The 27,530-nt window shown below is 38.3% G+C and overlaps 1 protein-coding gene across 5 annotated transcripts in view; it reads left to right on the top strand.

Annotated features, from left to right (window-relative positions):
* The window catches only part of LOC121672687 (glutamate receptor-interacting protein 1-like), a 175,581-nt gene that overhangs the window by 123,046 nt on the left and 25,005 nt on the right, over window positions 1–27,530 (top strand). For 4 of the 5 annotated variants that reach the window (XM_042045426.1, XM_042045424.1, XM_042045425.1 and 1 more), the window contains 5 exons: window positions 16,646–16,781; window positions 17,733–17,878; window positions 21,393–21,476; window positions 22,326–22,401; window positions 23,750–23,895. In XM_042045426.1, coding sequence (XP_041901360.1) covers window positions 16,646–16,781; window positions 17,733–17,878; window positions 21,393–21,476; window positions 22,326–22,401; window positions 23,750–23,895 — 588 coding nt within the window. Of the gene's footprint in view, window positions 1–14,815; window positions 14,882–16,645; window positions 16,782–17,732; window positions 17,879–21,392; window positions 21,477–22,325; window positions 22,402–23,749; window positions 23,896–27,530 lie in introns of those variants that run through there. The other variant, XM_042045427.1, reaches the window with a different exon arrangement.

The following is a 27,530-nucleotide window of genomic DNA, read 5'->3' as shown; positions in this document are numbered from 1 at the left end:
TGACTTGTGCAGTCCTCAGTCACTTTTTCCATCCTTATCAAAAGAAACCTGCCTTGCCTTTGACTTCAGCTTCCCTCAGATTTCAGAATCACTCTGATGTCACAGATGCAGCACTGTGTTACCTCATCCTTCGTGCCCCACCAAAATGTGAAATAGTCCTCATTGGCTAACTCGTTTTGCAGAGTAAGAGCATGATTTTCTTGAGAAAATCTGTCAAAAATCATCCCTGACCTTTTTCATAGTTCTTATGGTGAGAAAAAAGAATTCATTGCAGAAGTAATACTTGAAAATAAAATGTATATCAGTAAAAGCTGGGTTAGTAATTTCAAGTAAGTGTCTACAAAAGCACTTTTTTCCCTCAATTTGCATTTGTCTCATAGACACTTACTTTTACTATGTACTTTTTAAAATCAGCACAAAATGCCACTGAAGAGATTTTAAGCATTTAGAAATCCATTAGCAGTAACCTCTGCAGGCACAGTTATTATGGTAACGATCTTGGGTGATTTCTGAGCAGAAGCAGGCGTTTTGACCTGTGAAATGCAGATCGCAGGCTAGTAAGCTTTTCTGCACTTGAAGTGTTTATGGTATCTGCAAAGTCATTTGCTGATTTTCATGTTTGATGAGAGCCTACAGTTGCTGTATCATTTAGAGGCTTCCCTGTGTGTTTGTTTAACCTGCTGGAGGTTTATCAAATGGTCTGTGAAGCAGCTGCAGAGCTATATGTCTTTTCCTTCCCACTGACATTGGAAATTCCTGAATTTGGTCTCACATACTTAGTACTGAAGATTTCTTTCTTGTCCTTCCTCCTTTTCATCTAAGAACCTTTTTTGGAATGACTTCATATTCATGTTTCATACACAGATAAACTGAAAAGAAATTTGTCTCTTGTAGAAAATTAAAGGTCACAAGTTCTTACCTAGTTGAGATTGCTGATGATTTATTTATACATATTCTTTACAGGTCTGCTACATGCTGGTGTTTTTCAATACTGAAAAGGATTAGAATAGAGAACAGTCTCATTTGACTCCTTTTACCATGAAGGAGAAAATGTATTAAGGGCAATACTGTACATGAGGAACATGCACTTCAAATATCCAACTGATACAAGGTCTGAAAATTCAACTGGCTTGAAACAATTTTCCCTATTCACACAGCCAGTAGCAGGGTTTGTTGCTGATGGTACCAAACACCTTTATTCGCGTGTATTTGGATTTAATTACATATAGTTTTGCCAACCTTTAGCATTTCAAAGTAAAATGTATTGATTTATTGCAGCTGCATTTTCTTTCCAGAAAAATCAGTTTAGCTGTATGTAGTATAGGCTGATGTACCATATAGTATCTATAACGTCATTAAAAAGCCTGTCTCAGCAATTCAGCTGTTGTACACACACATTTTGGGGCAGGGACAGCAGTTCCGACCGAATTGTTCTGTGCTCAGCCAATGTGCTTGCAGTGTGTGCATGTGCATGAACTCCTCTGGCCATTTGTTAGCTTGAAGCACAAGTCCCTGGCACCTGCCTTCCTGTCACGGTGATACCACAGATTTTTTAATGGAGCTTGGAACCTGAAAATAGGCTGGGAAGCATCAGTGTATCTCCTGAGGTTGGGACTTCCATCTTCCAGGAGGATTGTTTTCCTGCACGATTCTGGCATGCTCTCTAAGCTCCACAAAGGGAGGATACCCTTGTGATGGTTTTGTTCATTTTAATCAAAGTGTTGGTGATGTCTGTTGAAAAATTTATTTTCCTTTAAGGGTTTTTGTTAGAAGAGGAAGCATGCTGTAGAGGACGTGTGAGGAGAGAGAAACTAGGAAGAAAAGAAAGATGGTCAGGGACTAGGTTTGAAAGAGGAGCATGGAGAGAGTCTCTGAAAGAGACACTGGACCAGCTGGGTGAGCTTGGAAAGAGGGAAGAAAACTGTATGCTCTTTAAAGGTCATGGAAAGAGGTGCCAAGCATAGGGAAATTTGTAACCCTGGGATTATGCAACTGATCAGAATCCCTTCCTGGCTGAACATAAAATTTACCAATCCCAATAATCACTGCTGTCTACAAGAAGTTGTAAAACTTTGTTTGTGAAACCGGACTGACTGTCCCTTGTGGAATACAGCAGCCCATTACAGCTACTAGAGGTTCTTCTGGGCAACTGAGAAGCTAAAATTTAATACTGACCTCTTGAAAAATGTCTGCATTTTCACAATATAGCAGAGCTGGGCTTTCTTGGGGCAAAAAAAAGAGGGTATCTTCAGAAAAATGCTTAGTACATGAGAAGAAGATCCATGAGAAACACTCAGGTTCCCCAGTCTGCTCAGAAGTAAGGAAATGTATTAAAAAATTTTCAGGCAATATCTTTTTCTCTGAGGGGAAATCTATTTCAACATTCTTCTCTATACTGTTATCAGTCCTGTATTGGAGGAAAAATGTGTATTCAACAGAAAAAATTTCTCCATCATTCATTTGAGACAATCATGGATCCAGTATCTCTAGAGAGGAAGAGTAAGCAGTAAATCCATGTATACAGACCGAGTCAGTGGATTCAGAAGGGACTGAATAAATTAATTGCCAAGAGCTTCATATGTAAATGTTACAAAAACTGAGAAGCATTGTATGCTCCAGTGTGACACTACTGGTCGAGGGACTATGACAGGACCAGACTGGGCACAGTAGGCTGGCTTTCATTCTCTCCCTAAACGGGACCTCATTTTCTTGCTTTTACCAAGATGGAGCAAGTTTAGATGGAGTGTTGATCTGAACCCACAAGGGCATTGCTTTCTTTCAAAAGTCCTGTGTTGCACAATTCTGTAGACAGAAGCATATGACTAGCAAACAAAATCCAGGCTTATTCCTTTAAGGTCTGGGAAGTTTTGTCTGATCTGAGAAGTTGAAGATCATTTTTTTATCATTTGCCTGCCTGAGTCTTTTTGCACTTAATAATTTCTTACAGTTATAGATAATTAACTTGATGTTTTTAATGTTCCTAATGTATTTTCTAATACCTCTTTAAAGGACTTAATGCATAATTTCCATCTGTTCGGGGTTTTTTTAATATCCCTTTCAGTTTCTTAAGTGATTACCATTTCAGGGCATGAAAATAGCAAGGAAATAATATACCATCTACAAAGATAACACCAAAATATGCTACCCCAGATCCAGATAGTAGTTTGCCTCTTCTTTTCAACTGTATTAGTGGTTCAAAGCTACTCATTCTCACTCTACACCTTGACTTATACATAAAAATCTTAATTTTTTTTGTTGTTGTTATAAAATTGTATGTCCATTTTGCCAATATGAAATGGCTCAAAGTATTTTGTATGGATGGAGAAAAGGTTGTTTCTTTGCTTGTTTGCTTTATAGCATTTTCATGCTTTCTATTCATTTCTTACAATCAAAAGAGGAAAAGAGATTCTGGTGCTCATGTGCCTTCCTCACCACATCTGTGGTACGTGGGGCAGACAGAGATATGATGGCATGCCTCGTAGTGGCAGTAGAGTAAAACAAGTGGTTTGGTTTGTGTAGGATCTGGTAGACCAGAAGTTTATCATAGCATCAGTGCAAACTAGCTTTTGTTTCCTTGCTATTTAAAAGTGCAGTGGTAGAACAAAGAGCTTGTCTGTTCAAGTTTTGATGTATTTATTGTGAATTTATGGGACCAAGAGAGGTATTTGTGACTGTCTAAACTAAACATACAACTTCCTGGAATTTATTTGTATCTCAACTTTTATTTGAATTATATTTTAGAAGGATATTCAATTTATGGTTGCCAGTGATACAAAACCCATCACAACCTTTTGTGGTTAGACTCTCTGCATTTATTTTTAGTTTGAGTATGTGCAGCTTTAACTTCACCTCAATTGTAAGGAAGAGTTGTTTTCCATCAAAATTCGCTTCATCCTTTTTAGTCGCTTCACTATGAAATTACCATTTAATCTTCCCTTTGTTAAAGTAATCAGCTTGTGCTTTGGGGGTCTTTGCTCCCAGGCATTTTTCTTTAACTGTTGTGAAAACTCTGCCATGACTTTTCTGCCCTCTTTTTTGTTACTAATAATCTTGGGGAATTGTGTCAAAAGAAGGAGATAAAGCATCTGAGTGACAGTTACTACTTCACTAGTACAAAGGTGTACTAAGTACTGCTGTGTTAAACTGTCTTCTTTATATATTCGTGGTTTGTATTAATTATTCTGGCCAGTGAGAGGTTTGATCACCTGGGAGGGCTCCCAAATAACTTTCTGGCAATTTTAATTTCATAATTAATTTACTGTGCATGTGTTGGGGATTTTATGTAGAGGTGCACACATCCATTCACATCTCTTACACTGGTAGAATAAGGTACTTTTTTAACTTCATAGGTGATACGCAGGCTAGGAGAATGCAGATATTTATCTTTTTTTATTATTGTCCTTGTCCAAATTGCAGATGTCTGTCTGTCTGTCTGTGTGGTTTGGAGAATCTACTAATGTTATGTGCTTAGACACATAAAGACTGCTCTTCAGTAAAGTCTCCCTTATTACCAACCTGAAAATAGTACAAGAAAGCAAAACAAGGAGTATTTTAATGGGGGAAAATAGCAACAAGGCCAAAATCAGGAGATTTCATTGCTCTTATTCACAGAAAACATTGGCAGAAGGACACTGTGAATATCAATCCAAGTAGGAACAAATGCCAGTCTTTAATGCTAATTGATTTTATTGGTGAAGCAAAACAAGCCCAGCTTAGTAGTTAACTGTGAGACTCGGTTCTGCCAAGATCTTCTTCCCATATTAGATGACACTGTGACCCTGAATACTTGTTGGATAAATGATACAGAAAATGAGCATTGACCTTTGAGATACTAAAGACCCAATGTCATAGAAAAATGAGTCACGGGTTAGAGCTGAATTTTAGATATCACTGCCGAACAATGAGTGATCATAGCTGGTAACACAGTGTGACTATTGAACCCCAAAATATTGCTTCTGTAAAGGAAAGTGAGAAGTAAAAATTGATAGAGGTCATACAGGGAAATCATGCCATTATACCAAGTCTGCAACAAAACGGACCAAATCTATCAAGAATGAAAATGCTCCCGTACAATTAGTAATTTCTAAATAACTTGTATTTAACATATTCACATGGGAATAAAAGTGTGCTCTTTCAGAAAGATTTCAGATTTAGTTCTGGAATTGAAAGTTTAACAAATATGTTTTAAAGTCATTACAAACTTGTAGCTACAAACCCAGATACCTAGTAAGGAACTTCTGCAGTTTTATGATAAGGACGGTACGTAACTGCTATGAGGCCACTAAAAGCCAAGAGCTTTTTCCTTAGCCACTAACAAAAGGTAGTGGTGCAACAGAGAGCATATAGTGGATGAGAACATCTATCCAATCATGGAGCTTGACGTACTTAATCACACACCACAGAAAATAATAGGTAAGCTGTTTTGTCAGTCTAGCTTAAGTGCTAGCCAGTGAGGATGATAGCTGGATATGATTATAATGTATGGTAAGATATGCTTTTCATGGACTGAGTTAAGGGTATTGGGAAAATCAGAGTATTTTTGACAAGTTGTAAATACATTTTATAGTCCCAGTTTTCCCTATGTACAAAATTGGAGTAGAGACTAGAACATTTTATATGCTGATCCGCTGCATATTTTAATATATCTACTACCCTACAAAAATATCAGTGACCAGTAGTCAAAACATGGGAATCAGATGATGTCAGGGCATCATCTTGTATTTTTCTAATTCACGTATACTTAAAATTAAGCCTTATAAACTCAAATCTGTACCAAACAGTCTTACGAGATTGTAGCAGCTAACATTAGGCTTGTATCTCTATCTCCATCATAAGCTGTGGGTCTTCACTGAGGAAAATACAAATGTACAGACCTGTTACAGCCTTTGGTAAATCAAGAAGGGAAAGAAAAACTGGAGCAAAGACTCTCTAACTGACATTTGGTAAGACCACAGGGAGCAGAAGTTTGTTTTATTTCAAAAACACCACACATTTTATCTGGAGAAGAAAAAAGTTTCAGAATGCACTTGTTTGTGTAACTTAGAGAAGTTTTACAGCAACCTGGAACCATATGAAATATTAAAATACAGTTTTTCCATAACTTTTCCTCTAGTTCTGGTTAACAAATTTTACTGTAAAAGGTAGCAGAAGATCTCTGCTCTGAAGCCTCTGTATTGAGAAAGGCCTGGTAGGTTCCTTAACTGATTTTTGTAAACTTAAAATAATTCTAAATTTAAATACTTCCTTTTAAAATGCTGGCAGTATATCCTTTAACAGCAGAGGAGAAAAAAAGAGAGACAAACACATCTTGTGAATTGTTTGCATGGAGTCAGCAACCTGAAGAAGTGCTCACATGCTGCAGTTCCCTTCTGTTTAAGAACAGCCTTTATTAAGTGACAGCTCGTTTTCACAGACAGTCTTACTTTAAAATAAGTATTTTTTCAACAAGTGTGTTTTGAGTTGTGTTAGCAGTTTCTCCATTTGCATCTTTGTTGAGATTCTGTACATTGCACTGTGCTTGGAATGAAAGATGTCATCAAAGCCTCCAGGTAGTACTGTTTAGCTGAATCTTTATCTGTTTCATTCTATTGGAAGATTATAGCTATTTCTTCAACTCATATAAACATTTTCCTGTCTGTTTTAACCTCTTGGTCTCCGAAAGAGGAGAAGGACTTCACAACAGACCCAACAGACAAGATGTGTTTTTGAAGTAGAGGTGAACCAGAATATACAGTTAATATGTCTTAATGTTTTTGGAGAGGAGGGTAGGTGTAATCTTTGTTCCTTTTCACCGGAAGTTTCTGGAAGGATAAGAATAAATGTTGAAAGAAAAGCCAAAAACTTTACTGTGAAACTTACGTCATATTTTGGAGTTTGACAGAGCAAAGTCTTTTTTTCCTGTCACATATAATAATGAGGCTGCTCTGGGATAGTGTAAGCCTCTTATGTTGATATCACATTTAGATTTTTGCAAAGACCTACAAACACCTTCTTGAAGTGACCTGAAGATGTGAAATGTTCCTATTGTCTCATGGGCTAATATGTGCAATGTCACTACGTGCTAATATGATGCCATCTCAGTTTCTGTGCTAATTCAATGGGATATGGTGACAACTTAGGTGAAAAAAGAAATCACATAGGCAGATTCTTGCAGCGAGGTATTTTGCTGTTTCGCTGCAGTGATTTGTTCAGCGAGCTTGACTGTCTAATAAGCTAGTTCATGCAAATGAAGGCATCTTTCTTCATTCCTCTTTGCCATTAGTTCATTATGCATACATTAAACTTCAGGGAATAAGTACAGAGATTGATTAGAGAGTTCCAGAGCACAGGTTAGCAGCCAGGAAATGCCTGAATTATTCCTTTTCTTTTTTTCCCTTCCCCCCCCCGCCATGTTGGCAACTCTTACTTTACAGGAATAGTAAATTCTCGTGAATTTTAAATGTTTATTGATAGCTAAAATCATCACTATGTCTGTGCTTTGGTAAATTTTAATATAAGCCAGTAGCTTATTTGCAGTTCTTTAACCGCTCTAACTGTATTTTTTCTTCATCTTGAATATTGAGTAAGTTAATGATCCTTTTGTGACAGGCACCTTTTTTTCTTTTACTATAGAAACCTAGTAAAATACCAGTGTATCCTATTTGTCAGGTTGCATATTCAATCACCCCTTAAGCCATCCTTGGAACTTCACTTTTATATCAGATTGAAGTATACAAAAAGAATGAGTCATTGACAGATCGCTTTTTCAGCCATTTGTAGTGATGTATTCATTCAGCCTGCTTTTGGACTACCGTCTTCCAGAGGTCAGCATTTCTGGGTTGGGGTTTTCCACAAAGGTGAAGAGTAAGCAAACCATAAAGATATCAGTGGTCACTGAGCACAAAGGACAAAAGGTAAAATGTGTAGGAAGCATTCACTCCCGTTTTCCATATTTCTCATTTTTCTCATCCGTGTCTCATCTTTTCAAGGATAGCCTAATCTTCTGCACAGAGACTTCAATAAACCCTTTCGTCATGCTGAGTCTCCCTCAGTACTACCAAGGCGAAAGATAGGGTGTGCGTATCATTCAGCTGTGTCTGTTCTATGAACAAAGACATATATGACCCCTAAAAACTTAAATATCTGTTCCTTAATCCAAGCACTAGGAAAAGTTCTGCAGGCCCATTCCTCCCAATTTCAAATATTTGAAAATTCACTACCTGCTATTTGAATAGTTCATCTGAAAAGGAGTGACATCATTACTATATCCTTTTCTAATCCTTGCTGCTTCGGTTTTGCCATGACACTAGTGATTGGAGCTCCATGTCATAAAAAGGGAAAACCGCTGTCTTGTGTTAACTAAAGTGTTAAATTATATAGCAACTGTAGATCATGACAGGCAGTGCAAGGTATGGTAGGAAAAATAAATGACAGCTCAAATGGAGAAATGTGATTTACTGACACTATTGCTAAAATTTACCTGTAGCTGTAGGATGTTAAAACATTGTTGCAAAAGATGTCTTAAATATAAACCTAAGCAGTTCAGACAGTTCTTAATCTAAAAGGGAAAGAAGACTAAGAAGTGATTTGATCAGAGGTTACAGTTCTGTATCTGCAGGGACATCCTGAGTGTAATAGTGGTACTACAATGAGATCTTGGTCTTGAAGGCTTGTCTACTCCCAGTTCAGATAGACATTGCCTACACATGTAGCAGATTTTCCATCATGTGATGCTTTCAAAGCCTGGATATCTTTCTAAAAGGTGATCTGTAGGTGGAGATACTGCCATATCAAGTTTCTCTGCTTGTGTTGCTCAGGAGATGAGTGAGAGAATTGTTTTCAGTGGTTCCTTCCTGCCTTGAAATGTACAAATGCAATCAATCCTGTAATCAATCCTGCCTGATCCCTTTTGGTAACTGTAGAAAGCAGAGAAACTGCTACAGTCAGGCTGTGTTTTTGTAAGTAGTGACACATCAGTGCAAAGCAACACAAATTATCAAGAGTTCTCTTGGTGTTAATTTCCTGTTAAAAAGAAATTAAGAGGAAGTTGGAGGTGAATTAATCAGAATTATGGGAAAAAGTTTTATAAATCTAAATTAGTGTCAAAGTTCTGTGCTGTTCTGCACAGTACAATTTCTACTAGCGAAGGAGGAGGGTTAATGAAGCCTTTATCCCATTCAGACAGAAACATAGAAAAGACTAATGTCATGGAGCTCAGTCCTCTCTTCATCAATGGTGTCAACAGAGACATGCAGAGGAGTTCAGGGTAGCACTTCCAATGCACAAGTCATTCTTGAGTTTAAGATTCTGTTGCTTATCGCATGATCAAAATTTTCAAAAGGAGGTACTTGTTTCATGTGGGAGGTACAAATTTGAGATAACTAAGGGTATAACTTTCAGCTCCAAAGTACCTTCTGCTACTTATACTCCACAGAAGCCAACAGTGATATGGTGTGGAAGCAAGGAAGTTCGAGCTCTGGAAAGCCCTGCCATGTCTGCTGAAAAGGTGAAGGTTGAGACCATCAAGTCATTCATCACTGTGCTTGTTTTTACCTTCCAATGTCTTTGCTTCAGAAAGCTCCACCTTGACAGTTTAGTGAGCTGCTCTGGACCCAACAGATGTTCAGGAATTTGACTGCCATCATAGATAGTGAGGAAGCAAAAAAATGCTTGAACGTTATTAAGGCAAGTGCCTCAAGGTGGAACTGGTCCTCATCTGAAGATAAGGAAGTTGATGGTTGCAAATTTTCAAGCATGCGGGTAGTGATCAATGCATAGTGTAGATATGCTCTCAAAAAAAGCCATCGATTAAAACACTAGAACTTCCCAGCTAGCTTAAGGAATAAACGTGTTTTCACTGAGTACATCACTGAACAAGTTTGTAGTTTGCAATGCTGCAAGGTGGCATGTCAGGGATAAAAGTATCTTTTTTGTAGGTAATAATACAAGAAAAGAAAAGGTTTTGTTGTTGTGATTTAACTAAATCTGGATATTCTTACAGTAATATATTAAAGTATTCAAATTTACTGAAGCCAAATGTTTTAATGGTTTATAATTTTTTAAATAGTTTTTCCTCTAATTGAATTTCTCTGCTCAGGGATTATAAATAGAGAATGATTGTGTTTAGCCTGATATTTCCAGTCCTTGATGTAGAGCAAAAAACAGTACAGAAAAAGAATTCAGAAGTGTTCACTGACAAAAATTCGTAATAGCCTCAGCTCTTAGAAGAATCAGATGCCATCATCTGTATTGAGATAACTGAAGTTGATCTCTTTGCACAGTATCTGTCAATGTCGTGAATAATTTTAGGCTGATAGTACTTGGTATATTTGGGAGGATGTGGAGTATTAACATCTGTTCTTGGTTTGTTTTCTGGCATTATTGTACAATTCAATACAAGAGAACAAAACAAAAAAACATGCTCAAAACCGCTTTCATTGTGGTATTTTTGCCAGCAGGACTGTCCAGAGGACCCAAAAGCCTGTTGTTCCCTCACCAGCACTTGTCTGGCTTGAAAAAGCATCTAGACATGTGGCCATCCATCTCCTGTTTTATATCTGTGCATATCTGCCACAGTTTGCCTGGAGAAACCTCTCTGCCTCTTATACTTTTCCCTCTAAGTTCAAAGCAGCCTTTGTCTGCATCCTCATGTGAAGCCATCCCTTGTAAGTTGACTTTACAGAGGTCATTCTTCTCTTTTCTATGTGAGGTTGCTTTAATGTGAAAACTGATTTTGCACCATGCCACACTTTTTTTTAATTTTCTGCAAATGTTCTGTACTGCTCCTGTCTACAAGGAGTGGATTCAGACACAAGCAGGATGTTCTACCTTGAGCATGTGCCCTTGGTAGCACGGCCGTGCTGCTGCCAGTCCCAGAAGCACTAGGACTGCACTGTAGGCTGTGGAATGCAAATGTTAAGCCCTGGGAAGGTAATAATGGTTTACTCCAGTCATTGTTCACTCCTGAAATGTAATTACTGAAGTTACTGTAGTGTGCATTGATAACTGTGTCATATATCAGGTGTTTCTTCCAATACTCCTCTGCTAAGAAATTGGTGAGGTTCTTTAATTAAGAATTAAGAGCCTTTTTTTGCCTGCAACTGGCTTTCTGGTGGTTATTTGATTTCAGGCTTGGGATATTTATATTGAATTCTGGTACTTTTGTTAGAAACAGAATTTCAAATATGAGGCTTACATTTGTGGTTAAATTGAAGACCACATTTGCTGAATGTCTCAACTGGGATTTAGGGAGTGTTGGCTGCCAAGGATTCTGTGAATATGAAAAATGTACCCAAAACCAAATAGCACAAGAGCTAAGCTCATTTTAGACAGGCAACCAATGAACCCAGGTGTGAACTTTGCTGCTGTGTTGTGCAGGCCTGGTGTTTTCAGTGAGTTAAGTGATCATGTCCTGGATATCACTGCTTGTGATGGATCATAAAATATCCTTATTTCCTTTTCTGTGTCATGCTAGGCAGACTTTTTCTAGTCTATAAGCACTGGTGAAAGGTATTTGGTTTTTAGGTAATATTTTTGCAATGGCAAAGTCATCTTGTAGATGCTCTTATAGCTGAAAAAAAAAAAAAAAAGAAAAAGGTAAAAAGGAGATCATCTAATGCCCTGTTCACAACCAGAACAGCTGTTGGTATAAACTGGATCTGTTTTAGACAGTTTTTTGCAAGTGTCTTAGCCTTACCTATCTCCTTTGCTTTCACTAAAAATGGCACAACATTTCACCTGTACATTTATATAGATTAACTTGGCTTCTGACCCAAGGCAGCCTGCATTGGCAGTGTTTTAAATTTACAGTCTTGTTGGTAACTGTGGTCTGTTGTGCCGTACAGATGTGCTCTGCTGCACCTCATACCAGTTTGTCTTCCACTGGGGGTTGCTGGGTTCTGAACTAGGACTGGTTTGGGGATTGTCTCTCCACAGGCTGGAGGGGAGGCCACAGAGCAGGCTGTGACCAGCTTCATGTCTTCGGACTCTCTTCACTGATGTGCTTTTGTTTGCTTGTTTTTGATAGAAATTTAGATGTTTAAAAGTTAGTGACAGCCAGTCAGGAAAAGGGCAACAAGGAATGGACTGTTCATCATCTCTTGACATTCCTCTTGTTACACTAAGAGAAATACATGTACCCACAGGACTTGAAACATGTATCACAGGACTTGAAACACTGAGTAAATGTGATGTCTCCAGTATAACAAACTGCTGTCTTTTCCCTAAGAATTGACTTTATGTGATTTCTTACTAAGCCGTGAGATGCCAAGTGGGATGTAAAGCAAAGTGTTTTCTCTGCAGAATTTCTGCTGACATACAAGAGAAAATCCATTCAAGGACAGCATTCACTATATTTTCAGCAAACTTACCAATTACTTATTAATTATATGTGGTTTTGGTAGGAAAATGTCAATAACAGCAGTTTTTTGTTTTTTTTTTTTTACTTTTAGGTCCAGTTCCATTTATGCCCTGTTCCAGCTGCACTTAACACATTCACTAGGTGGAGAATAGAAGCAAGCACTTGAACTGATTGTGTAGATTTTAGACATTTTTGGGGTTTTAAAATGAAATTTTCACATTTCAATATCTGAATATGAAGGCAAATATTTTTGAGTTTTACTTTAATGTGTACACTAAGATATAAAATTATAGTAATATAGAAAATAAATGATAAAACTTTTGACTGAGAGTTCTCTCAGTTTTCAAATATTTTTCTGTGAAAAAATCTTTTCTGTCATCTAGTATTCACTTTTCTTTTTGATGAAGTGAATATATTCCAGGTCCTTAAGTCTCATGAGAATTTATTTTCAATGCTATCTATTCATTGAAAGATATTATTTACATACACTAAAAAGTAGAAAATGACAAAAAGTCTGCTCACATATAAAATACTATGTTGCTATTATTCTTGAAGAAAAATTAATCATGGTATTTCTTTGTCTTTACCTACCTGCAAGTTGTTCCATGTATTCATCTTCTCACAGTAAGATTTACCCAGTCTTTTGAGTATCTGCTTATTTTTGAAGCTTTCTTGTGCTACATTGAGTATCCCTGTAGTCTTCCAGGCTGCAGGGCAGATCATAGTGTTAATGCACCAGCTGACCCAGCTGCCAGTCAGGCACATGCAGTCATGATATTGCAGCAGCAAGCCTGAGAGAAGCATCCAGACCAGGAATTTAGAAAACAGCAGCACTGTAATGTTTTCTTTAGAATTCAGCTGCTGTGTATCCTCCTTACAGAACTGGAGATCTAGAGGAAGCTCTTTGGAGCAGAGACCTTTCTTTTTCATCTCATGTCTGTCTGTGTGTACAAGTGTGCATATTTGTGCTCCCCTTGCCGAGTATCTCCAAGATTCAGCGCGATTCCTGAACCTCATACCAGAGGTAGGTGGATGCCAAGAAAGTGTAGGGTGGCTGGTGCAGCATGGACAGGCATGTACCTGGGATTGTCCCTGCAACAGCAGGAAGCAATGGAAGTCCTGAGGCAGTGCCAAGACCCTTCATAGGCTGAGGGAAGGCAAATCCCAGGGTGGATTCATAAAATGTTTGGAAATAACTTCTGTGCTTTCCCTTCTGATGCTGGCTATGCTAATATTATTAGCAGTGTGGGAGTACATGTAGGAAAGAACAGACTCCAGAGACTTCTAACTAATTAGGAGTTTGCTGGTTGGCATAAGTAATGAATTATGAGTGAGGTGATACATGAAGTAGTTTGCTTTTTTACCCTCAAATTGTAACATAGCATTCTCTTAACTAGGAAATAGAGACTGACCTTGCATTAGTTGGGGAATAGCACATACAGATGCGGTTGGATTGGAAATGAAGTCCCAGGGTTGTTCTGATATTGGGCATTTCAGTAATACTCCAGTGGGATTAGTCTGTAATAATAACGCCAAAGCAATACAGATGAGTAAGCATGTCATATATAGCATTATAGGAACAGTAATCATGTGCAATTTAAGAAAGCAAAGATGAAAAACAGAATGATGGGGGTATCAAATGGGCCTGGTTCAGAGCACTTCTAGGGATAACAGTCTCTTATAAGCAAAACCAGCTTAGGTAGTTTAATTTCTTCCTGATACGATTATGTACAACAAAAGCTACAAAATCCTTCAGAGCAGCGAACCTAATGAAACTGTTGTGCATGCCTAGATGACCTTATCTGTCAGTGTGCAATGAGCACTTCACACCACCCCTCCCTTACAGTGCTGGTGCATCCCTCCCTCCTGCCTACCAAGGAAGAGTGTCTAGAAGTCATTGTTTGGCAGAAGTAAACAGAAATTTGTCATACTAGATGGTGAGAAGGAACGAGCCTGGTCATCACTTTTCCATCCCAGTAGCTGAAGGGAATTGTGTAATTGTTAGCCTGCTTAAAATACTGCTTGGATCACCTGTTCCACATGGCACTTCAGGCAGCAGAGTATTGCCCAGCATTGGATTGCAGAGTCATGTAACCTATGCAAAAGATCAAAACACGACAGTATTATGCTATGGCAAAAGATTAGGCATTGCATTGCAGTGCAATGCATTCTTTATGTCCTGTATATGCATTATGACAAAGTATTTGTTTAAAAAAATAAATCTTAGATAGTTCCTGAAAGCCAGATTGTACTACTGAGAATTAAAAAGGAAGGATTCAGTTTGGGAGGAGGGAAGAGAGGGTAATTTTCTTTGACTTCTGATGTCATGGTTGAGTAAACCCTGAATAAACATGTGTCACACACTGGCAGAGCACCTGAGGTTGCATCCTGGGTGCAAAAGTACAGTATTTTTAGTTGCAGTAAGTACCGTGGTTAACTCTTGTATTCATTATGAATACTTACAGGTTTTTATAAAACTGAAAGCAGCATTTTGGTCCACAGCATCTCTACAGCTATGCACCATGTCTACATGTTCAGAAGCAGGTAATCACATCTGTTCTTTCTGAACTGTCAAAAAGGCCAGATGTGAGCAAACATTATGGAAGCTCAGCAGCTTCCAGATGGTACCAAATGGTGGTTTTGGTGTCAGCCAAGTTGGAGAATGCACCGGTTAGCTATGCTATTGTCTGTTTCTGACAACCTGTGCTGCTGAATGCATTGCAGAATTTTGTTGTAGTAGAAGCTTTATAAGCATAGAAGAATTCTTGTCCAGGCATATAAGTCGTGCTATATAATGGTAAAAATGTGAATAACTGAAGTGAGGTTGTCATCAGCTAGAATAGATAGAAGAGCCCGTCAGCCACCTTGGAAAGAGCACAGGAGCAGAGGATGATGCCACCTCAGAAAAAGATTCCTATTAGAAGTACTACCAGCGATTGCAGGCCTGTGCACCAGGACTGGAGTCTCTTCTGAGTGATTTCCTCTGTCTGCCACCATTTCCTCAAATACAGAGGTAGTGGTGGTGGCTTGGCAATTCTTGGCAGTTCAGGGCAGCAGTTCTTCATCATAAGGTGAAATGTATTAAATCATCTCCTCAGTCATGTGGAATGACCTTGATAGAGTCTTGTTGCTTTTTATATAGTGCTACCTCTACAATTACTGGTGAACATTTGAATATATACAAGGACCTTGCTTGGTTTTTGGGTGGCTTTTCATCTTTACATCTCATGCTGCAACAGCAAACTTGCTAGTGCAGTGCAGACATACTGTTTGTTTGCAGTGCATATATGATGTTTGTATCTGATCAATTCACCTAAAAGCTGCACATTAGTACTGAAAAGGATGGTCCTGAGATGGATGATCCTTCCAGGATTTTAGTGGATCTTTAGGATTTCATGTATCTTTCCAGAATACCTGGGCAGCTGGTGGTTTTACTAGATCTTCCCTGACTGGAAACAGTGGACATGTGGCTTTCCAGAGAGTTGCAGTCCTGCTGAAACTATGCATACGTAGATTACCTTGTCCACCCATGTGCAATAAGGATATCTCTTTCTGAAAGTTTCAGGCTTTTTGTTGCATGTGACCTGCCTTTGTTGAGGTCTGTGGAATTAACTTACCATTTTCCAAGAATGGCAAAACTGCAGAAGAGAGGGTGTTTTAGCATGTGAGGGAAATTTTATTAACACTTAATGACTATGAAAGCCCTTCACTTACTTTATACCTGTTCCACAGAGATTGCAGAGAGTTGCAGTGGAACTATATTTATGTAAGAATAAGGAATAAAACTGTTAAGATCTGATGTATCTCTGTCTGCATTCTTGTTATGTTCAATTGTTTCTATTAACACTGACTTCTGATAGTGGCCTCAAAGTGAGTCTGAACCTAAAATTATAGTTCTGTTCTATCATTGTGTGTTTTAGCCTTCTATTTAATCAGTTGAACTGCATTATAAAACACAGAGGTCAGAGGGAGAGAGCAGAAAATGAGAAAAGACAGCTTTTTTAAAATGTGAAACAAGTACCTTTAGTTATAAGTGTTCCCAGACTTCATATTTATGGGCTCTGTATAGTATACTAGCACATTGGTGTAGTTTTTAATAACCTTTTACAGAACATATGGCTCAAGATTTATCTATATGCAGAGCCTTGTGGACAGAACTTGTGAATTGCAACATAAAAAACCTCCAGATGTACATGTTATTTCTTATTAACACAAAGTGATTTTCTTGGGAAAAAGGTTATATACTAGAAAGGCAACATCTGTGTTACTACTTAAATTTTAATAATGTGAATAATTTTCTTTCAACAGAGGAATTCAAGGGCTCAACAATAGTTGAATTAATGAAAAAAGAAGGCACCACCCTAGGGCTCACAGTATCGGGTGGTATCGACAAGGATGGGAAACCAAGAGTATCTAACCTTCGTCAAGGAGGAATCGCTGCTAGGTAACCACATCTCAAGCTACAAAATGCATTATACGATGTGATTGTTTCAGAAATATGTGCTGCATCAGAAAGGTCACCTAAAAAATATGTGACTGATGCATCTATAATGGCAGCCTGTCACACTGGAGAACCTCAGAGGGAAATGGCAACAGCTGGTCCTTCTTTTTGCTCAAGGCTACTTTGATAAAAACTAGAAATACCAGTGAGATCTTTGAAAGTTGTCATAATCCTCATGAGATTTTTTCTAAATTTTGTATGTTTTATTTCTCTATTTTTTTATCTTTGAACAAAAACTTGAGTGAAGTAGCATAACATACTGAGGGGAAAAAAACCAAAATGGAAAAACAAATGAGAGTGCTGCCATAATTTAATTTTTTTTTAACTCTTCATTAGATAGCTCTGAGATTAAAAAGACTCTAAAGTCATAGGTACCTTGCTTACTACTATAGTGGAAAGAAAAAAAGCTGTTAATCATGAGTGAGACAAGTCAAAAGATGAGGGTTGAGATAAATCATCCCAAGTAACTGAGCAGAACTTAGGCTTTTGGGCTGCGGCCCATCTCCTGTTGATGTTATGTTAGCTGTGGATGCAACCAATGTCCAAAAAAAAAAAAAATTGGTTTTGGACATTTCCCAAAGAGAGAGACAAGGATGGGGCCATGAAGAAGATGACTTCCCAGATCCTATGCCCAAACCAGTCAAATCATCCAACTCATTTATTGTGCAGCTGGTTTTGTACCTCAGAAATGAATAATGCAACAATGTTTTTTAATATTTAACAAGCTAGAGTAGATTTAGATCTTAAAATGCCACTTTCTGTTAGAAATATGAACTCGTCTTAATCTAGATTAATGGAAAAAATATTTCTTACAATCACTAAGCAGTAGTTTAAAGGATTTAGGTTGGTCCAGCAGATCTGTCTTTCACAAAAGGAATATATACTTTTCCTTAGGAGTGACCAGCTGGATGTAGGGGACTACATCAAATCTGTGAATGGAATCAACCTGACCAAATTTCGCCATGATGAGATCATCAGCCTGCTCAAGAATGTTGGTGAAAGGGTTGTGTTAGAAGTGGAGTATGAGCTGCCTCCAGTCTGTAAGTAATTTCAGAGCAAACTGAAAACCTATGCAGAACAGCAGACGTAGTCAGCAGTGAGATGGGTATGGTTGGTGATAGTCATTTTGGTAGTGGTTGTTTTTTAATTTTCTATTTTTAATTTTGTTTTTTCCTGTGGCTTATCACAGAGCATTGAAGCAGTGCAAAAGAACTGGCACTACAGAGGGATGCTCTCAGATGTTTTAGAAGCAGAATCCCACAAACAACAGAGCAGAGTTATCAATCTCCACTTTTTGTTGGTTTGTGGTTTTCTGCGGGTGAGGGTTGTTTTTTGTTTGGTTGGTTTGGGTTGTTTGGTTGGGTTTTGTTTTGGGGATTTTTGTTTGCTTCTTTGCACTTTTGAATACTGGAAATTAGATTAAGTAGATTCCAGGGCAAGCAAATCTTTCTCTTTACCAAAAGATCTTCTGAGATGAGACCAGTGAGTATTTGCTAGTCCTGCCTCTGCTTTTTCCTTCTTTCTCTCCACTTGCAACACCATCCCTCTCTCCCAGGTGAACATCCTTTGGGACTTCTCCAGTCTTTTCTGACACGACTTTCAGGCAAAATTTCATTTCTAGAGCAAAAGACACAGTGGGGTAGGCCATGAGGATACATGAACTTGCAAGAATTGTGTGACCGAAACAAGGACTTCTCACTGAGCAGGATTTTCTTCAAAATACGAGTTTATGCTCACATCAAAGTTACAGAGTGCGACTGAATGTTTCCCTTGCCTCTCCTTTGCTCTGTCTGTGCTTGTGTCTGTAACAGTGTGTCTGTAGGAGAAGATCAGTGTGAATCAAGTCTATCAGGTATGAAGTGGAAGCCAGAGGAACAGTGAGTTGGAAACCTGGGACCTAAAGTGAAGGAGTGTCAGGTGTCTGACTGGCACTGAGGGGCTGCACCAGGCACACCCTTGAAAGAGTGTGTGTTCATTCATACTGCTCACTGGAGGGCAGAAGATGTGCTTTTCTGGTGTTTGGCCAGAAAAATCTCAGCTGCCAACTGGGAAGCTCTTGTCTCCTTAAAGTTTCCGTGCAATAGAATCCAAAAAAATCCATCACTGTCCTTGGTGCTCAGAAGCTGATGAACTTCCCCACTGCTTTCTACCAGCTGGGGGTTAGTCTAGTTACATATTTGGTTGTTTTTAGGACCTCCTGACAAGCATGTTGAAAATTTTTGAGTGTCCTGTGTCTACTAGCGTTTGCATGTGCTGAAGGAACTTCATATTCTGAAGCACAGTATCTGAATTAATCAGCTGAGTTCAGCATTACTTTGCTGCGGATGTAATTGTTTTACCAGCATTATTTGTTTTGCATTTATTCAACTGGGCTTTCTTTTGTTTTCATCCTCTTTTAGCATATGTGCCACTCTTGTCCACTGAGACTGGATTTTCACGTGCTAAATTACAGCAGCATTTGTAACTTTTTCTTTAAGTCCTTGGAATTTCCAGCCTCTTCATACAAGCATAGATAATAAAGTTGGAGATAATTAGCAGTCTAGTTGTTTCCATGAACTACCAGTGAGCAAGCTAAACACACTGCATTTGTCATACACGTAAGTTTTCCAGTAAGTCATGGAGAAATCCTGGCACTTCCTTCCCAGCCCCTTACATAATGAAATTCTGCTGTTGTTCCCATGCTTGCTCCCTCAGAGAGAGGACTATCATAGTTTCAGAGCTGGAAAATGTCAATTGTTTAATAATGACAGATTCAATTTGGCTGAGCACTGGTAATCCCACTCTGCTTAGTGCTTCCTTCCATGTTTGAAGTGTTCACAGCAGGAGCATCCAGCTGCTATTTTCAGCATGAGCCACCTCAGTGTCTAAAACTAGAAGGTGAACAGTGCCTGTCTCGTGTCTGCCTTTTGCTGTGGGTAAGGGTTAAGGAGTTCTTTGCCACAGCGGGCTGGGGTGCAAGGACAGCCACCTGAGTGGCTGTTCCCAAGTGGAAGGACGCTGCTGCCATTCCTCACTGCTGAGCTGCTGGTTTCACCTCCCCCCTTGGAGGTTACAGGCCACACCAAACAAATGAGGAAGTGTGGATTCATCATGAGCTACACACAAGGCCACTTTCTGTCAATAGGAATGAAGTCAGCAGTTGTCTTCCTCATAATTCATATTTTTTAGTCAGTAAAATGTTTCTAACTAAAAAGAGAACAACCACATGGACTCAGTAACACAGTTGTCATCTTCAAGCTGTAGCAGGAATTACTACAGCACAGAGCAGTGCTCTGGGGGGCCATCTTTCACCTGTTTTCCTAAGGAAGTGAGATTTATGTGGTTTCATTGGGTGGTTCTCCTGGTCCCCTTCAGTAACTTTTTTAATAGGGACTGAAAAACTCCCAAAAAAGTACATTACAGTACATCTCCTAGAAGTAAACACTTGAGTGAGTTGCGAGCAGGGGAGCCCTGAGAGAGAGAGAGAGGCAGAGAGCGCTGAGGGGGCTCTGCTCTTCCTGGTGCCTTTCATGATTGGCAGCACATGCAGGGTAGCCTGTGGCATCCATTGCCCCCTCTGGGTATCCTGACAGGGAAACTCTGATTATTGCAGGCAGGAACATTAAATGACACATGTTTTCATTAGTTCTGCCGCTCATGGAGCATATATTTTATAGAGCTGGATTGGTTTGGTTTTGATTTTTTTTAAATTTTATGTGTGTTTGTACTGTTTGCAGTATTTGACTGGAAGGTGGGAAGTGTGAGTGTGTGTGATTTTGCACAGAGTCCTTTTCCCATTGGAAAAGAGAGTTCTTAGACCCTGCTGAAGTTTTTCCTGTAAAAGCTAATAGTAGACTGTCTGCTGGCCTCTTAACAGCAGTGATTTCGAATTCTGTAAAGTGGATTACCACACCCAAATGCATTGGTCTGTGCATTAAGCTTCTCACCTCCTACTCCAGCTGTACACCAGTTCTCTAGTACTTCCAGAGAAAATACTGACTCAACTAGAAGCCAAAGAGCTTTTTTACTAACTTGCCAATTTTGAGGGAGCATGCTACATTTTGAAAAAGAAAAAAAATCCTTATGATAACAAAACGCATTATGCATTTTAATCTAGTAGCCTGAAATCAGAGAAACACCCCAAAAATCTTGATTGTCTTCTCTCTAAGAGACAAAAGTAAATGTATTCATAGCTAAACAAGCTCGATAGGTACTCTTAAGAATTTCATGTCATTTTTGTCTCCCTGTGTATTTCCGTATTTTCTAGCACTCTTCTGTAACTATAAGAAAAGCAAAATTATACCATAATTTAAACAGTAATAGTCAAATTCCTCACCTGTTATATGCATCGATGTCTTTTTCCCAGACCATTGTCACTCTGCAAAATGTCTGGCCCAAAATTCTCTCAAAAAGGGGATGAGTTCTATTTAATTACAGGTCTTCAGTCTGACTGTTCTGTAATTGAGTCTTTCCAATTGTATGACCCAATATCTATCTTAAATTGGAGAAGGTGTAAATCTGTGTGTATAATTAGAAAAACAATAACAGTTAAGGTTTGGATTCTTTTTCTTTTAGCCGTACAAGGATCAGGTCTCATCTTTAGAACTGTGGAAGTTACTTTACATAAAGAGGGGAACACTTTTGGATTTGTAATAAGAGGTGAGTTATTGTTGAATTTGAACTCTGTATTTTCTTATTTAAAAAAAAAAGTGATAAGTTTTTATAGCACTCAGAAATATGTCAAGATTTATGCCTTACAGTTTGTAAAAATCCATGTGTTACATTTTCCATACCCTCATGTATTGCTTTGATGAGCTGCTCTAATTTTTGTTTATGGAAGAACCTTAAATAATCAACTATGCCAAGGAAACATGACAAACTGGTCACGTAAGACCAGATTCTGCTACCACTGAAATCAGCAGGAGGATCATAGCTCTTAAAAAAAAATTTACATATAGTATTTGTATCTATTAGGCATGAAATCTGATTAATCCTGCTGGTAGTCTGAATTGTACAACTAAAACATTCTCACTGACCTGGAGAACAGAAGATGCAGCTATTGATTAATATACCCCAATGATGAATGATTATTTTCTTCAAGGAAAAACCTCTTTTTTATTTAATACTTAAATTTCTTAGTGGCCACTCGTTATTCTGAGTATACATAAGGTATAGATTGTTTTTTTTCTCTGTGCTTCAAACATTGCAGAACAATAAGTGTTCACACTGAGATCACATTTTTGGAGTAAAGGTTCTAAGAAAAAATAAACATTTATTAAGAATCCCTCCATAGAAATGTTTTTAAAGATTCATCTATACATAGAGTAAGTTGATTTTATTTAACGTAAAATTCAGTGGAAGGTCATATTAATGGCTTGGCCATTTTTTTTACCTTTTTAGCCCATCTGTAAAGGTGCATGCTGCAAGCTGTAGGCTTGCCTTTTGGAAATGAGCTTTCATAAAAAGCATAAAATGAAGGTGTACTTTCTCTCACTTTTTCCTTTCTAGGTGGAGCACACGATGACAGAAATAAATCTCGTCCTGTTGTAATAACATGTGTCAGACCTGGAGGGCCTGCTGACAGGTACAATTCATCTTTCTCTGGAGTTCATGTAAAAGAGAAATGGAGAAAGGTGAATTATTTGGGACAGAAGTTAAGATTTTGAGTGAAATATATGTACTTAAATACAGTCCTTTGAAATTCATGGGTTTGTCTTTAATTGTTGTAATAAAAGTAACAACTGCAGCAATAGTAATGGGCAACCACAGAGGCTCAGCACGTTATGGTGCGTGTGAACTTCAATTTAGAATCTTGCACCTAAAATAATTGGGATAAATTCCTGCAGTAGGTCAGAGCACATTTTTTTTGCATTCTTCAGACAGCTGATGTAGCTCTTAATTATGCTTTTTATACTCTAACACCACAATCTTTTTCTCTTGGGGTTCAGAGTTATACTGTCACATGTTTGAGTGTTGTATTATATTCTTCTGTTATGATGTTTGTACATATCTGCATGTGAGGTCACACATAACCTTACCTAGAAAACTTCTGAGTACAGAATCATGTTTTGGCCATATTTGTATATAATACTATTTTGTATTTATATAAAGAAAGAATATTCACTTTATTTTTATGTACAAACTGTATTTTCAAAAATGGCATTTGTGACCTTAAACCATTAGACAAACTGAAAGGGCAGTTTCTTTAAAGCAGATTGATGTCCGTAGCCTATGCTGACATTTTTGACCTTGGAAACATTAACTGAGAAGAAAATGTTTCAAGAGAGCATTTCTTTAGTTCCCTCACTTTCTTCTCTCCCTCATCCCCTGGTTTCCTTGTTTTTCTCCACAATTCTTGAGCTGACAGTGTTAGTATTTCATTTTCTGTTATAATTCTGAATAGGTTATGAGATATGCCTAGGAGACAGTGTTTTAGATTTAGAGCTGAATTACTTCTAGGTAGGAAGAAAGGAAAAATGGAATTATGCAAGGAAAAGATATTTTTAAAGAAAATCTATAAATGGGCATTCATATTTTGCAATCTGTTTGGGCACCCATGTGTTTGCACCTTATGTTTATTTTTAAGAAAATATTGGAGGAAGATGTGTTTATTATATATGTATGAAAAAAGAGTTGTGTGGATAAGGCAGAAAGAAAGCATATGTTGAGCAGAAGCTATACTTAGTTGCAATTTAGTGTGGCTTGATTATTTCACTGTGTGGTAAGCTGTTTTCCAGTCACTGACTTTCCAATTAAAGCAATTTCCTTTCCACTGCGCCCTCTGATCATTCTCACTGTCAAAGTAAATGTTAAATGTTAAGGAAAGAGGGATGGATGTCAGGGAAGGTGCAAGAGAATCGCTTTGCATAAAAATGATATTATCTCCAATTTATCTTACACTAACAAAGATCATTCCTTTATTCTCCCTTCAGAGAGGGCACAATCAAACCTGGGGACAGGCTGCTGAGTGTTGATGGAATCCGACTGTTGGGAACAACACATGCTGAAGCCATGAGTATTCTCAAACAATGCGGACAGGAGGCGACTCTGCTGGTTGAATATGATGTCTCAGTGATGGGTAGGTTGTGGGATAGGAAGTGGGGCTGTAATACTGGCTGTAATCTGTGTACATTACATCACTGTAATCTGTGATGTTTTGCTGCCTGTTCTTCATGAACGACCTGTTATGCTCCTGGTAGCGCTGCTATTCCCTTCTGCATCGTGTCATTAATCTTGGGTTCATAAGGAGGTGAGCAGTATTTTACTGTAATTTAGCATTCTGACGTTTCGTGGTTCATAGGCTGAAACCATAGTGTGGATTCTAGCAAAGTAACTTTTCCAGTGACTAGTTTATAATAAAGGTTAATGAACTGTAATAATTTCTGTGTCACATGAAAGAGGGGAATACTTGATCTAACAAGAATTCTTTTGCCTTTTGCCAGTGCTGCTAGTTGGACAAGACATAATTAAAAAGTTACAAGACTTCCACATAGAAAAGAATACGGAAGAGAAAATTTGTTACGAAATACAGAGGTGGCAAATCATGGCATGAAAAATGAGCTTACATGTTATACAAACTTTGATTGAATTCACTGAAAATATGGAAGGTTGTTTTGGGAAGTCAAGTAGACCAGATGATTTTTAACAAGAGATTTGAAATTGACTTGTTTCCATTTGTTTTGGAAACTGTCACATCCCCTCAATTTTTTCAAGATACAGAAAATTCATAGCAGCAAGAAATAGAAATACTCACCAGTCAGACTGAAATATTTCTTGTCTGTCTGGGGATTTTTCGCTTCTTTTTCTGCTCGGTTCCACAGTCAGGTTTCTAGCCTAGCAGTAAAGCAGCCTCCTAGGGATTTGTGAAATAGCACTGTCAAAATTCGAAGCCTTGGAAAGAATTAATACTGAAAAGAATAATGTCAGATATTTGCTTATTCTGGAACAGCCCTCTTTATTCTTCTCTGAGACACAGATTTATCTTTTTTTATTACAATATATGTCTCTGTTTACTTAACTGTCAAGAATTGAACTGGCAGGTTTGTGTAGTGTCTGGCAGGACTGATGGACAGTTGTGCAGGTTCATGTCCAGAAAGGTGGAGACAGCTCAGATGAGCTCTAGCTTCTGAGGAGAACTAGAATTTAGGTGTTTTCATTTGTTTCTTCCTTTTCTTCGAAAGACGATGCGTGACCAAGCCCTGTCTATCATCACAGTTAAAACAATATTCTTTCTACACCACTTTTTCTAAAATGAACCCCTGGCTTTAGACAAAGTTCCCAGCGAACTTTCATTTCAGAGAAAACTCCCATCCCCATTTCCTTGTATACCCCAGGGGGAGAGTCAGCCTCCATTTCACTGAGGATCTTTTAGATTTGCAGGTTTGTGGAAGGAGGAGACCACATGATGAAAAACTCTGTTGTGTCCTAAATTGCAGCTTGTTCAAGGCAGGAACCTTCTTTTCAGTGTTATCTGGACAGAGCTCAGTTCAGGAGGATACAGAACTTAGCTGCAAATTTCAGGCTTGTAACTGTAAAGGCAGCACCTAGCAATCAGTGTTTTCTCATGTCATTTTCTCTCTGAATAAACTCTCTTTTGTTCTCAGCAACAAATCTGATTTTATCATTCCTGCCTTCCTGGCAATAAATGTGTTGTCCAACGGAAATTAAAGGAGGTAGAAGAACCTGAGACTTGGGGAGTCAGAAAGAAAGAAGGAAAATGGAATCAAACACTGGGAAAACGTATGGAATGGTGGTACAGCAGAGGCTGCAATAAGAAATAAGGAGGGAAGCAGCAGACTGTCTTTCTAATGCATTGTGATTTTTTTAGATATTACCTAGCCCCCAGTAGGTTTTGATTTTTTTCCAATTTGCATGCCCTACATAGTATTTTAGCAGTGGTGTGAACAAAAGATTTGGTTGGGAAGCTCTCTTGCTCAGTTAGGTTACAACCATGGTGCGAAGGCTGAAAGTCATTCATCCTAATCCATTGAATCCTGGCCCAGGAAACCTTTGCTGATTTGAATCTTCTCTTAGTTCTGCTCAAGAGCAGGAAAGTCAAAGTTGGGAGTAGTGTGAAAGAGAGAATATGAGCCATGAAGAGAAATTTAAGAAGTATTACTCTTTTTCCCAACTCTTGTGTTACCCATAAACTGTTTGTAATGCTATCTAAGGTTTGATGTGAATTTGAAAATTGGCTAGAACAAAGGAAGAGCATTGGGTAAGGTGACTTATCAATAACTGATGCTTGACAATAGACTAGTAGGTTAGCCTGCTTGGAGGGGGTAGAAACAATCCAAAAGTTACATAGACATCTAGTGTATTCTGTAGGGTCCTCCTAGTATAAGCTTTCAGCAGAATATATTACTCCTAGAGATAAAATTGTAGCATTATTTGCTTTAATACCTTCTCTCCTGTTAGTGAATGGTTATATCCTGTAAAGTAGCATTGCGTGTGGCCAGAACTGGAAAGAGCCATAAAATACATTCTGAAAGCATGAAATTGGAACTTGCTTTGAAATGGTTTCACTAGATGAAGAAAATAATCCTGAACTATTTTTCAGCTACACTCCTGTAGTGTGTAACTGACTTTTCTTACTCCTGTAAGCATAAGCTGTTTCAAAGGTGCTGTGTTTCTCAAAGTTTAGTTCCTTCAGCTGAAGTCTTCAAGAGGTCACTTGGGAAGCTTGTTCATTTTATTGTTTCTGGAACCTAGACAAACTGGAGTAGAAAAAGCATTAAGAGGTTCTGTGCAGGGTAATCAAGTGTGTATATAATGCAGGAGATGTGGCTATTTCTGTTGAACTCTCTGCGGTTACACCTGTGCTTGCTTAAATAGATCCTGAAGACTCCTGCTCAGCTGGGTCCTAGGAAATGAACTTGTCAATTCAGCTTCTTGGAAGAGATTTTTTTTTTTAAAACTCTGCTGAAAATATTTCCAGGTTGGTGTGTGGAGTGTACTGCTGTGTAGTTTCAAAGAGAGTTTGACATAGCAGGAGTTGGAAAATACCAAGATAATCCCTGAAGAAAATTGGAAAACTTAATTTCTGAGAAAGTATTTTATAATGGGATAAAAGTTACATTTGAAGTTGTAGAGGGTGCAGTCTTCCAAATGTCTTTCTGTTTTCCAAAACACATCCCCCAGTCTTGAAGCACTGTGATTGCTTACCTTTCTTGTTGATTTTAGAGGTAACTACATGCATTTTTTAATTTTGTGATGCTTTAATAATGCAGCACTTCGGTGTTTGTGAAAGACATGGGTATGGGGACTCGCTCTACACAAAACTGTATAGAAGTAACATGATCTTTGTGGGCTTTATTACTTTTCTCTGTAATCCTTACACCTGAAGTGTCCAACCTTTCTGGTCATGTGGATCACCTATTTTCATCTAGTGGTAGGAGAGGTCTGAATAGTACAGCTCTCTGTGCCCTATGATTACACCTGTGACCTCATTTTGGGGAAGGGGAGAAGTAGAGGCAAGGTGGTAACTAGCAGTGACTTTCTGCCACTGTCAAGATAATTTTGCAACCTGAACCCTCTCCTGTGGCAGTCAAATAGAAAATACTAATTCCAGGCTATAAATTCAGGTTGGGGAGACTGAAATTCTCGCTGCTAGGCAGTGCTCAGGTGAAGTATCATAATTAACTGCTCACAGCTAGAGTTAGAGTGAGGGTGGGAATTAGAATGCAACACTAATAACAAGCTACAAGCAAACAC

Source organism: Corvus kubaryi, unplaced genomic scaffold (genome assembly GCF_017639235.1).
Source record: "Corvus kubaryi isolate FWS band 111438036 unplaced genomic scaffold, C.kubaryi_AGA036_p1.0 64853, whole genome shotgun sequence".
Taxonomy (NCBI): domain Eukaryota; kingdom Metazoa; phylum Chordata; class Aves; order Passeriformes; family Corvidae; genus Corvus; species Corvus kubaryi.
Note: the sequence above shows the minus strand (reverse complement) of the source record. Positions and strands in the feature narration are given on the sequence as shown.